General features: G+C 40.4%; 1 protein-coding gene across 3 annotated transcripts in view; it reads right to left on the bottom strand.

Annotated features, from left to right (window-relative positions):
• Positions 1 to 2,609: 2,609 nt before the first annotated feature.
• The window catches only part of CCDC171 (coiled-coil domain containing 171), a 323,890-nt gene continuing 312,274 nt past the window's right edge, over positions 2,610 to 14,225 (bottom strand). For 2 of the 3 annotated variants that reach the window (XM_014518840.2, XM_006021333.2), the window contains exon 26: positions 2,610 to 2,894. In XM_014518840.2, coding sequence (XP_014374326.1) covers positions 2,685 to 2,894 — 210 coding nt within the window. In that variant the 3' untranslated portion in view covers positions 2,610 to 2,684. Of the gene's footprint in view, positions 2,918 to 14,225 lie in introns of all 3 variants that reach the window. The other variant, XM_014518841.2, reaches the window with a different exon arrangement.

The raw sequence follows: 14,225 nt of genomic DNA on the forward strand, positions 1-14,225 counted from the left end.
TCCGGCCCTGGGCTTCCCTGGCCGTGTCTTGTGCCAGCGTGGAGATCGCAGCTTTTCCGCAGTCTTTTCTCTTTGCCCCCCTCCCCCCCCTTGTCCTCCAGTGAGGGGTCGGGGTCCTGTTTCTTCAGGGCTGGGTTGAGTGTTCCCCCACCCCCTTTTCCTCCCGCGTACCTCCGCCGCGTCTTGGCCGGGAGCCGCGGCTTCTTACTGCACCACTGCTCTGTCCCCTGTGACTCACTGCCGAAGCTGGGGTTTCCAGGTACATGGCGCCAAGGGTCGGGTCCATCCTGGAATTCTGCCGCCGTCTGTGAGCGTGAGCCCCTGCCTCTGGGTCTTTCTCGGGATCTCTCGCCGCGGAGCTCCTCGACCGCGTCTCTCAATCTGTAAGTGCCTGAAGGCAGCTTCTGGTGGGTCTTCTCCCCTTCTTATCCGTCCTTCCCGAGCCTCATTGGCTCCAGGGGGCGTGGTGCATCTCTTCCCTGCCGTGTGTTAATCATCTTCAGCTGTTGACCCCTCTTAGTAACAGAGTTGCAGCCAGGACTCTGTTACAGAGTAAATCAATGGGAGGATTTTTTTTTTAATTAAACATATTTATAAAACACAGAGATACAAAAGATATATAAAATGCTAAGAATATTTTAAATTCTACATGGATATATATAAAGAACTTTGATGTTACATGTGTGAAAATAATGTCTGGGATTTTCAATCATTTTACCAGCGACTGTCACTGTTAGGAAAGAGGGATGGTGAGGTTTTTTTTAAGCGAATCAAAAATTCTGGCTTAAGTGATCTGGACTAAACACAAGTTCATAAAGCAAAGATTACTTTTACCCATTAGATCAGATAGCTATTATATTTGAGAGTTATGGCTCATGTATTATTTACTTTTGTGTAGCTCTACATGTACACATACATACATTACATACCCAATGGCTGGCTATAAATAAGGGGTTTGGAAATAAAAAATACTTGAAAACGTTCTACAGGGTATCAATGTTCATAAACATCTGCTGGGGATTTCTAGTAGATGCCTTGGTAGCAGAGAATACTACAAATTGCTTAATTATACTTATAATGCTCTGTGTATTATGTATACAAATACCCTCTTCCAAGTAAAAGAATAGAAAAAAATTCAGTAGTCAAGACTTTTAGAATCAAATTCTGTTCTTAACAAAGCATAAAAAATAACAAATTCCATAATGCTTAATGTTATTTTTCTAAAGTATCACTGGCCCATAATGAGAAACAATCTATTATATGGATTTTACATTCAATCTCTTTGTCAAAAACTACATAGCACATCAAAAGTTAACAGCACTAGGGAGTTCAGTGATTAATACAAATACAAATGGTATATTACAAATTTTCTTTTGTTCTTCATTCACAATGATGAAACTGCTAGGATTTAACCTTTAAGGGTTAAAGAGTTTAATCAATGTCAATGTCTGATCTTCTGAAGGCGATAAAGAACAGTCTGTCTAGCGATACCCAACAGAACATCACTTTGTCAAGCCACAAAGCGCCCAAAAGCTTGTCAAGTAAGTTACCAGAAACCTCTTTGTGGTTAGAACTCAGCTCCTTCCTGCTTGACCTATTATTTGATATTTGACCACTTGGTTGCAAGACACTTGCTCTTTCCAGCTGAAATGTCACTGGGGCATCTTGTCAGCTCCCCGACATCTCGGCCTGACATACAATTTTACTTTTGTGTGCTACAAGGCAGAAAATGCAGGGCAATGGCCTTGCTTTAAATTCTGTCAGCATCAAAGATGGGCGTCACTCTTGGGTCCTACCAACAACAACAAAAAAGGAGTCTATTTTGAAGGTCAAAACAGCCATTACTTTAAAGTCTTTCAGCTTAAACTAAATATATTACCTGCAACATTGGTTTGGGAACTGTCCTTATAAAGTACATAAACATATCATCAGAAATCCTCCCTGCACAATTGCTCTACTTTCTTATCAAATGCAGACTTGATAAAAGGAAGAGTTTTCAATGCCTGCAGGGACCAGATTCAGCAGTTAACTTAACTTGTTCAAATGGGCAAGTGGTATCATGTAGCTTTACAAGGAGCAACCTGACCTTCTCACATTGACCAGGAGTGACATTATTGTGCAGGAGGAGAAGCAGTCACATCATTTCTGTTTTGCACAACCTGCTTAAAGTTTGCAACTAAATGCTTGTCTTCAGTCGAGCTGACAAGAGAGAAGAGGGGGCTCAGTGAACCATGGCAGGGCTGCCATGAAATGACAGGAATCATTGGCATACATTTCAAATAGCTCTCTCAATCCTATTAAAGTATTGCAGTCCTGCTTTAAAATAGACAAGTATGAAACAACTTTGATAGATAGAGACTAAAATGGCTTATTGATTTTTTTTAAGTCTGAGGAAAATTACCCAAAATGTGTCATTCTTTAACATTTAAAAATACATTACATAAAAATGAGCAACTGTAATAAATAAAACTTAAAAAAAAAACTGTTTTGCTATATAAAGAGTGAGAAGCTGAGAAACATGGACATATGAACAAATGCACTGATTTCACACAAATGTAAAATGAATGCCAAAGAATACAGAGCATAAAATACAATTCAAAGGTAAAATATCCCAATAAAATATTTTAATTGCATCATTTAATGTTGATACAACCTGTTCTTTTAGTAATACAGCACAAAGAATCTTAAAATCCATTCTGTACAGTCCTTTTGGGGCTAGCCAAGACATTCAGGGAAGAGGAAAAGGATGAAGATTGAGAAGGGGGTCTATTGTGTGTAAAGCTGTACGATGTATCTGGCTCAGCTTGCAATGGCAAGAAATCTGGAATACAGCTCTGATCAGGCTGAAGCACTGATCTGGAAGCCATGGTGATGTTTGAACTGTCCTGTGAACTCTGGAGTAAATAAAAAAAAAAACCAACAGAAACAAAAACAAAGAAAAAGGTACATTTATTATGCATTAATCAGTAGTTGGAATACTTCATTGTATCCTTCACATATTTACAAATATGGAGGTATCTGCAAGATTTTTTTGCTCAAATAATTCAGCAAAGATTGACAGATACTTTAACCCTTGTAAGACTCCTACTGAGAACATTTCGCATTAGTACTGAGCTCTTGGAAACTTTAGCTTACACCATCCAAAGAGTGGTACACATTTACAGCTTGCATTGATAATTGCTGAAATTTTTACCTTAAATCAGATATGAGGCCTTTTTTCTTGAGCAAAACCTTATTCCAAGCTCTTCCTAGCACTGTTATTGGGAAGAAAAAGGGTTTTTTTTGCCAATAATATGTACTACTGAAAAGAACTAAACCATTATTATTATTATTATTATTTATTTATTTATTTATTTATTTATTTTTTTGGATCATGAGCTGATCACAGTACACCTTCAGAATATACTTTATTTTTAAATGTGATTCATGTTTCAACAAATCTTGGCTTTAAGTCAAGTAGTTACAATGGTAAGTACCACTTAGCACCAGTTAATATTCAGCATCAAGGATATCTGAGCCCCATAAAATTGTGCAGTCTCTCTTGAAAATGTATAGATCTTTGAGATAGTGTAATTTTAACCACTGCAACTCTGGTATTTTTCAAAATGCTAACCAAGAATTTTTAAGGAAAAAGCAACTTTCATCCAACAATAAGAAATACAATCTGTTTTTACCATCTGTAAAAAGCACAATGGATTATTTCAGTATATTTTATGTAAATAATAATGTGTCATGCAAAGTTTTAATATGCAAATGACAAGAGGGAAAACAGAAAAGGTTGTTTTGGAATTTAATTATTGTATGCTTCAGTTTGCATGTATTATGTATTCTACATATTTTACTGTAATCTGAGGGAGTGCATATATGTTAATATATACAGATAAAGAATTTATATAGATGCATATGTGTATATATTATATTACGTACATACAGAAAAAGGAGGGTGGGGAGAGATGGAGATGGAGAAAGAGAGAGAGACAGAGAGAAACGTTTCCCTGTTACGACTGCTAGAGAAAAATCAATTGTTGCCTCTAACACCTAGTTCAGCAATTTTCTTTGATGTTGACTCTTTTGATTTCCTGACACTCCACAAGCTGTCTTGTAGTTGACTGAAAACAGCCAGGTTTATACTAGTTCTTCAAGAAGAACTAAAATGGCAGCAGGTTCAAATGGCTACCACCAGGAGAGATTTAAAGTGAAGCAGTACATTTTGCTAAACTGTGCTTATGAAGGTGAGTTAACCAGCAGAACTAGGAGCATCTCCACCATTCCAGTCCCACTATGCCCATAATGAAATTTTACTGAACTGGTAACTAACATGCTGAAGTTAAGATCTCCATAAAGACTTCATTCTATTGCACCAAGTAGTTTATATTCTGAATTTATTGTAACTAGTCTATCTTATAAATCAAAATAGAAAATAAAATTCACTGACAACCTGAAATCTAAAAACAGAAACCCTTGTGATATGTTCAAAGGAATGTGATATTTTAGACAGTTTATGGTAATATTAAGAATACAAATAAACTGTTTAATTCTCAACAAACTGTTTTCTTTGCTTGGGGAAATTAAGGTACTAAAAAAATAAATGTAAGTCGGTCTTACTGTGGGTATCAAATACTGATGAGGAGCTTGGTTAACAAATCAGTTTTCACTGTTTTCCATGTCTCAATTAATAGAACTATCATATTGATTAGAAATCACATCCTACAATCACATTCTCACACTTTTTTGTTGTTTTTTTCAGACTTAGTGATTTTTTTGAAGAAACTAACCTCAAAATCCCAAGTAAGGAGATGAGAAATCAGGTTTCCTTTGAGAATAGCACAAAAATGTATGAAACTTAATGATTGGCAGCAAGTCAATAGACTATGTTACAGTAAAAGCTTTAATGTTGGGGGAAAAAAGCTCTGTTTTAGTTATCCAGGTCCTATGCTGCAATTCATACAAAGCTAGAGAAGAATAAAATTCACAGAACGGGATGGAAATCAGATTTTATAGCAGTTTGATTGATGTACAAAAATGTTAGCTGCTATTCATATGAACTGTTTTGATCCTATACCATTATATACATTTACAACCAATAAAAATAATATTCTATAGCACTGTAGAAAAATTAAACTGGAATAACTCAGAACCATTATAACACACCACTGTCTGAAAAGAAGCATGTATGCAGGAATTTTTTTAAAGTTAGTTATTATTTCCCCAGAAGACCTTTTTCAAAACCTTTGCAGTCTATACGTATTTAGACACCTTTTAAAATGTGTATTATTAAGATGACAAACTGAAATGGCTGTACAGAAGCTATGATGATAGTCTATCATGTAAATATATATTTAGATGATATTTAAAAAGGGAATTATTTATCTGAAATAGGACTTTGGTTAGGTAAATCTTTAGCATAGCACTTTTATTTACCCAATAAGCTGTAAATGGTTCCATCTAAACGGTTACACTCCATCAGGTAAATATATATTTAGGGTGCATTACATCTAGCAGAAATAGGCATTCAAAAGGCTTATGAAACATAATAATTGGGCATGTTCCTGGGCTGTTTTTCAAAGTTTGATAGCCTACCTTTTAAAATGTGTTTTTCTAAACAGAAAAATATGAAACATTAGTCCATGTTACAAAATAATTGTGTTCTAATCTGTACTTAAATCAAAGCCAGTTTGTGTGGTAATATACAAGCAAAAAGGCTTTTATAACAATGATGCCATCTTGTTTTTCTTGTACAACTGCCCTACAATCAAGTTGAGATCTTAATTTGAAGGTTGCTCCATGAAAAATGTGCTATTTTTCCGTTTAAACTAATTCATGTTAAACTGATACTGCTCTATATTGACAGTGTTGGAAGATTATACTACTGTCATGTGTAAAATTATTTTGTATCATACTGTATGAGGATGTCTGTATATGCGATAGCATCACATTGTGATCAGGACTCCTCCTTGTTTTAAAACTGAAATACTTGTAGAATAACACAACAGTTTTACACTTGCGATTAGCAGATTGTGTGAGGTTTCGTAGCTATCCAGATAGATAACACCTACAATGAAGTACAGTTTACTTTCAATAGTAACAGTAAGATCTATAACTCAAATAAAATCCTAAATCAGTCAGGATGGTCTCAACCATCAAATCTATATAAAGATAATTTTACTGTATGACAATCCCCCCATTATGCACTGCATTCACCTTACTCAGCACTTTCTTATTTCCCTCTTTTCTTGACATATCTTATTTCCCTCCAATGTTGGTATGTGTATGACTTTCTATATTAATGTTCACTGTTTAAAACTATGTTAAAAATCATAGCAACAAATTAATCACTAGTTTTCTTTACTTTTGTAACCATACTATGCAATAAATAAAAGAAACATTAAAATATTAAAGCATGTTTGTCAAGATCCTTCATTATTTAAGGACAAGTAAGCAGCATGATTTTCAAAAGTATTCAGCACCCAGTTTTGATGCCATTAAATGTGAACTGCGACTAATTCAGCATCTCTTTAAATAAGACCCAATGTTTTAAATTTTATTTTAATCTATTTTCAATATTTCAACCAGCATGGGGCAGTTATAAAATACCAATCCAAGTACACAGTACAACAATATATTGTTATATTCTTTTGCTGCCCCAAGAAAGACAAAGGAATTTTGGGCTGCTGTTGTATGCAAGGTCATTAGGAGTGATAGTACAACCTGCTTTGCACTGCTTAGCCCCTTTGTAGGCACTTCATTTTAAGAGTGGTATAGAAACTGGCAAAGATCCAAAAGTAAGCATTAGAAATTATATAGGCGATGGAAAGCAAGCCACGTGTGGAAAGGGTCAGAGATAGGGTTACCATATTTCCAATTCCAAAAGACAAGACACCTGTTGTGTGGGGGGAAGCGGGTATATGATTGTGGGGGACAGTGATATGCCAATGCCCTGCCCCTACTTATTTTGTTGCCGCTCACTCCGAAGCCATAGCCCCCCACAGGCCTGCTGCTGCCCCTCACTCCCAATCTGCAGGTCGCTGGCCCTGCCCGGGCCCCTCACTCCCAACTCGCAGTACCCTGCCTCCCTGTCCCTGCTGGTGGCACTCATTCTCAACCTGCAGCCTCCTAGCGCTGCCAGTGCCCTGCACTCCTGACCCACAGTCCCCTGCTCCCCCCCCAGTGCCCCTCACTCCCAAGACACAGCTCCCCCACACAGCCCTACTGGTGCCCCTCACTCTTGACCCACAGCCCCCTGCTTCCTCCAGTCCTGCAGGGTCTCCTGGCTGTCCCGCCCCTGCAAGCAGGGGCACCAACCCCAGTGCCACCGGCCCAGCCTTGAAGCTCCCTGGTGCCTTGAAGGGCCCCCCCTTCCCCCCACTGAAGGGACAGGCACATCTCCCCACACCTCCCCTGCCCCACTGGAGCCCCAGCACCTGAACAGCTTCCCCCAGCACCAGCAGGCACCTGCCCCCCATCACACACCCATTCCCTCCACACATCCCTGCCACACAAGCACCTCCTCCTCCCCCACAACCCCCATACAGTCCCCAAGCCCTGCCCCCCCACAAACTTACCTGCATCCAGCTGCTGGGGCTGCTCCCACTACCTTGCCTGGCTGCATGCCAACCACATGTGTGTGCACCTTGCCTCCAATTGCCCTCCTCCTGCTCCCCTCAGCCCCAAGCAGCTCCTTGCTAGTGCAAGCCAGGAAAAACTTCAAAGCTGAGCTGACCAAAATCCCAGACATTTGATTGATCATATTTAAAAAACCCACCTGGACAGAGATCAAAGATGACATGTCCAGGAAAACCCAGATGTATGGTAAGTCCCAGTCAGAGAATCAGGCGTGTTTAGTCTAGAGAAAAGAAGATTAAGGGGGACAAGATAGAATTTTTTTAATATTTGAAAGGCTCCCTCAAGAAGAGGGAGAATAATTGTTCCCCTTGCTGCAAAAGGTAGGACACTAAAGGAATACGTTTTCAGGAAACCATATCTAAGGGCCATGTTATGCAATAATTTGGGTGGCTCCTGGAGCTCTTAACACCTGGACTGTCCGCACATTAACACCTGAAATCAGTTTTAAGCACTTGTTATACAGTTCAAAGTTATGCCACTCCAGGGCAGAATTATCTCTGATCCGTGTTACCGAGCTCATGTTCCACTAAGATGCAGCCACTCTAGGCTACACCTTAGTATAAACACCCCACCCACTGCCCCACCTCCATTGGCCAAGATTGGGCACACTGCCCTGCCACCAGTACACTGCTGATCTCTGCTCAATACCTGTCCACCCTCCACCTTACTTGTGGTTGCCTGCCTCTCTGTCCTGGGGAGCAGTCAGGGAAAGGTTAACTTGCATGCCCAGTCACTGCTGCTTCTGCTCTCTGGGTTGAGCTCAGAGAAGAGAAGAGCAGCAGCCTGACATGCTGGGCTGGCAGGTTAATCCTTCCCTAGCTGCTCCACCAGGACAGACAAGGCGGGAAGCCACAAGAAAATGGGGGGGGGGGAAGAAAGGGGGTACCTGCAAGTGGGAGAGAATAGGAGAAGCCCCATGAAGCAAGGGGAAAGCCCAGAATAGGAAGTGGGGGGAATGTTACCTTTCAATTCTCCAAGCCCCTGCTAGTCCAAACATGCAACTGCTCCAAACTTGAGCTAGCGCTAACACCGATCAACATTTGCGTGCCTCTCAGTGTAAGGTGTACCAAGGGCATACATTAAATCTTGGGAAAAACTTCATAATTGTAACAAGAGCAGGACAATGGAAAAAGCTGTCTAATGGTGGAAACAGATGTTGCCTGACATCTCATTTGTGCCTCCATAAAAATGTGGGGTACTTCTCCATAAGTGGGGAAGTTGGGGTCCCCCACTCAGCCCATCCTGTCCCCTGCAATCACAGGCTGAGTAGGGAAAAGCCAATGCCCATGCATTTCAAGCATATAATCCCATCAACCATATGATTCAACCATCCTATTAGGCAGAAGACCAGTCTTTAAAGTTTTTGCCTTTAATATCTAAATGACAGAAATTGAGACCAATGAATGAAGAAAGGAAAGATATAAGAGTTAAGGACAAGATGCAAGGAGGGAAAGAAAGGACAAGAGGCAAGGAGGGAAATAGTCATATCAGAGTTAGAAGTATACATAAACAATATAAAAATTGCTTAGGGTCCAATGAGCTGTCTGTATTGGATGAACGACAGAGCGGTAATGAATATATTAAATATTATATTACAAGGTAGATTGAAGAGAGTTGCTGAAGTCATATGATCTATTTGGAATAGATCTGAATTATGGAATGCTTGATATGAAAAGGTACCAGCCAGAAAACAGACAGGTAGGGAAGCAACATGGTGCAAAAGCTTCCCCCCAGATTCCAGCTTCTCCAAAAACATATGCAGTGGCTTTCCCAAATGCCTACAACAAGAGAAGGAACAGCAGTATACTTCCCTGCAGGACATCTGCATCACAGGACAAAATTAACATATTTTGTATGCAGGTGATCCCTAATTGGCAATGGCAGGTGTAGCCCCTCCAATCCTAGGCAGGCGTTTAACATTACCTGTGGAAGAACCCTGATTAGGTAGGATATAAGGATAAAACAATGCTATTTAGCAAAGGGCTGGGCTGGATCTGGCCCACAGCTACCCCTGTGGTGCTCTGCATGGGGCCGATCCCTGCCTGCTCCTGCCTGCCTGGGGCAGACCATGCCCTGGCTGCTACTTGGTTCCCCGCCCCCCCCGCCCCGCACCTCCAGTGACCCCTCCTCCTGTACCTGCTGTACCACTGCAGGCTGGGGGGAAGCTGCAGCCAGGCTTCAGCTCCTGGTCACTTTGCACCCACCCCACCTGCCTGGTGCGATGAGTAGCCATCTGCAGGTGACCGAATGCATGGAAGGCAGCTGGGAGCTGAAGCCCCATAGCTGGGGCAGGACTCACCTTGCTGCAGCTTCCCCCAACCTGAAGCAGTGCAGCACGGGCAGAAGGAGGAGGAGGAGCTGCTGGAGTACAGCAGCTGCAACAGAGGGAGCAGCTCCACTGGGAAGCTATGCATGCTGGCTGGGGCCAGGGCTGGCAGCTGTAGGAGGGAGCGTGGCATTGGCTGCCCCGGGAAGGACCTGACCCCACACACAGGGCACTGCAGGGGCAGCCGCAGGCCAGATGGGGAGGGCAGACCGCATCTGCACCTTCACCTGTACCACCTGGGCAAGCTCTGTTGGATGTGCTCCCTGTATAGTAGCAGACTACAGCACAGTCAGACATTTTCTCTTCAGATTTACCATCTATGCTATGGATGCACAGTTCCACTGTCTGTAGTTTCACTGCAACTAACAATACTTAGGAATACTTAAGGCAGTAGCTTGCATTGGTATTTTAACCAGTTTTGTCAAGCTTTGCTCTAAGCAAAATTTGGTGGCACAATGGTTAAAATGCAGAAGGCTAGTTCTTACTAGCATCCATGCTGTTGTTACCACCAGTGCTAGCAATGGTGGAAACTTTTTAAGAAACATGTTACATATGGACAGTGCTTAGTTGCATGTCAATGTCAGTGGCAGGGCACAATTTAGCTACTAGAAAGGACTACATCTTTTAAAAACTCACTAAACCACTTTCAAGCATTGCCTAATATCTGCTATATAATGGAAATCACCATAGCCTTCAAATAGGCTACAAGTCTTTTTACTGTCAAAAGTAGCTCACAGGAGCTATTTTCATTCTGGATGAAATGAATCAGAATGATGAAAAGTCTCAAATCTGGTGTTTAAAATGGAAAGTGCTGCTACTGGGTACCACTGCGATATAAAGACAGTTAGCAAACTTTTTCCAGAGTAAGAAAGTACACTTGCCAAAAATCAGAGTTTTTCCTATGTCAATAGTTTTGCTATTCTGTATGCTAATGCAGTGGGACTCAAATGGCAATTTTGTAACAAATATAAAGAAGTAACATAGACATTTTCAATATAAATTTTGCCTGAATCCCACAAAAAAATTGTTGTCAAACAACAAGTCAGGAGGCTGCCAACTCACGATAACTTATATCCAAAAAGGTACATATCATACTTTCTACTTTGAGAACGACCAGCCAACAGTTCCTAAGTAGTTTATTCATTGCTGAAGAATTTCCTTTTATACTTAATGAAGTTTTTATGTAAGCAAATGATTCAATAATAATCTGGAAAGTATAATTTTATTCTACACCCAGCATACTCTCTTTAGCTTTTTATATGTTCAGAGAAATCTCCAACCACAGGCTCTGTTTAAAAATTTTAAAAGAGTTAATCTTATAATATACAATATATATCATTCACATTTCTAACAAAGCTCTTGAATAGAATGTTTTCCCTAAGTATATTTAGAGCCTGAGAAATATCTATGCCAACAAGACCTCTGCACACATGAAGAGCCTGAAGGAGTGGGTCATTGTTACCAGATTAGTACCTGATTTGTTGTTTATTTGAGAGCTGTATCTTGCATAGACAGGGAGATGGACCAGGGTTTCTGCACTGCTAATTTTAATAATTTCTAAATACTTTCACTAAAATCTACAATGCATGCTGCCTTGCAAAGTTCTCTCTAAGCCAAGGCACTATACATATGTGGTGTTAGGAGTTCCCAGCTTTCAGTCAAAATTCCTTACACTGCTCTGAAATTATGCCTACACCTCGGGCAAATATTGCAAAGTTATTTCCATGGCCAGTGTACTTTGATTTCAACCCATTTCTTATTTTTTTTACTGATGGAATATATTCTCATCACTGAGAAAGACTTTTCAACCATTCTATTTATCTCTGTCCCTCCACCTCTTCAAGAGTAAATGCACTTTTTATTTTTATCTGACTAGCTAACCAGAATCATTATTGATTTATTTTGAGCTGCATATTGAAACCCACAATCTATGGGGCACACTGTATTCTTATTATACTATTTTGCCATTTCTATGAGCATTTCTTCAGTGTCTAAGTCTGTTATTACGTGTAACTGATGCTCCCCACAGTTTCAGGAAAGTCCTCCCCTAATAAATGATTTTTTCCCACAGCTCTTCACTGGTTATCTTTCCACAATCCATGCTTTTGACAGCTGCCTTCACAGCATTTTACTTCAAGCCAATAAAAAGGGAAAGGGGAGAGGAAGATTGTGACCACAGGCAAAATACATGTACCTCAGGAATATGCCCAGTCTCGAATGGCCCATGCAGTAGCCCACGTGAATAAATCCAGTTTTTTTAATCCTGCTGGTGAGAAGGCATTGTGTATTCAACTATTTTAATGTCAAATCTCATACTCTCTCAAGAAATGTATTCAGTTATCAGATGAACTCCCAACCAGTCTAACTATTTGATGTAACCCTTCAAAGTTTGAGTTGGATGTACAGTATTTTGGTACTCCAGCAGAAAACGAAGGAAAAGTATATTTACATTCACTTTGCCAAACATTAGCATCTTTTGTCCAATCATTTGAATGCAGAAGAGTTAGGAGAAAACAGCTTAGAGAACAAGGGTTGACACATAGTGTGAAATCTTAAGGTGCTTGAATGCAATGAGGGAGAAAGTGAGACTGAACCACACTTCAGCTCCCTAACTGTGCTATAGTCCACATGAACTTTGTGACAGGTCTCTGTCTCTCAGCCACACTTGACTAGCTCTTGCTGACATTCAACTGTCAGACAGCAACCCTTTACCATGCCCCTAACATGCTCTACAGCTTCACCCAATTAACTCGCTTTCACTTGACATTGCAGCAAAAAGCTTCATAATAGGTGGTCAAGGTGCATGGTGTCTGCCTGCCCTCTAACTGCTCACGCACAGCAAGATGCTTAACTACCTTCCTTCTTGCCTGTTTGCTCAGAACTGTTGCGACTACGATTTAGTCATCCCATTTACTAAACTGGACAAGGAAAGCTGACCTATGGCAGTGGTGCATTAAGCTCTTTTTCACAAAAGTCAAATTTTAAAGCAGAATCCTGGATCCAATAATCAGAAGCATTTTGCTTTAAAAAATTACAGTGGTTCAGTAAAATGCTTCGATCACTTTATAATTAATAAAGTTCTATTGTATCAGCAGTATGGATACAGAGGGGGAAAAGGGTAAGAGTCATTATTTTTAACTGTAACATTTTATGACGTAGAGAAGAAAGGTCTAGGAACAATTAAAGTGGCTTTATGATTCAGCTTCCACACATTAAAAACATCTTTAGAAATTCTGAAGATTAACTCTACTACATGTTTCCGCTAAATACATTTACTTAAATGTTTAGTATCCATAAACCTATCTAAGAAAACAAATTAATTGCACATATCTTTGGTTGCGGGGGGTTAAGAGTCCATTCACTCCCTGCTTTCAGGTCTCACAATATAGGCAGGGCCTATTTGTTCCTATTTTGCAAACAGATGAATTCGGGAAAAAAAATCATGATTACTTGCTGTTTCTTGTTTGTTTCTCACTAATTATATGAGCTCACATAGAAAAGTCCTGAGCATTTGCAACTCTAGTTTGCAGTCAGTAAGTGTTGGGATATACTTAGGACTGTTAAGAGTGAGGCTAGAACTGCCTCCACAGAGACACACTTCTGAAAGTATGTATCATGTATTGCAGACTCTGTACCTACTGAAAACACTTTAGTTAGATGGGACAGTAAGCAACCAAATATGAGTTAAATATGAGTTAAAAGATGTTGAGACTAAGGCTGCATACAAATATTCAAATAACCTGGGAAACTTGTCCCAAGTTTGTTCTCCTGGTACAGAAACTTCCTCAAGGCAGGGAGGGCACAGATCAGCATGCTCTGCAGGCTTCCTCAGTCTGCTTGGCAACAGGTGGCCTCAATGCACAGGGCAGCCCTGATTGGCTGACCTAGACTGCTCATGGCCAGTCTGTATGTCCCTGCAGCACAATGTGGGGATGGTGAAGGGGAGATGTTCTGCTTCTTGCCAGAGCAGCAGAATACAATGGTTGACACACTGTCTCCCTGGGGGAGGAGAGGGATGCTGAAGGACTATGCTCTCTTTTGACAGAAGCCACAACATGTACAGACATTCACTCTTCTAGGAGAAAGTCTCCTGGGATTAATTTAACCTTAGTTGTTCTCAGGTTATTTTTCTCTTGGAGACACCATTTTAATCTGTGAGAAAAAGCCTGAACATCTGTACAGTTGTGGTTTCTCCTGGGAAAACAGGGACTCTCCCAGGAGAAACTGAATGTTTGTAGGAAACCTAAGTCTGTCAGTTCAAATTTCGTGACCAGGG

Source organism: Alligator sinensis, unplaced genomic scaffold (genome assembly GCF_000455745.1).
Source record: "Alligator sinensis unplaced genomic scaffold, ASM45574v1 scaffold917_1, whole genome shotgun sequence".
Lineage (NCBI taxonomy): Eukaryota > Metazoa > Chordata > Crocodylia > Alligatoridae > Alligator > Alligator sinensis.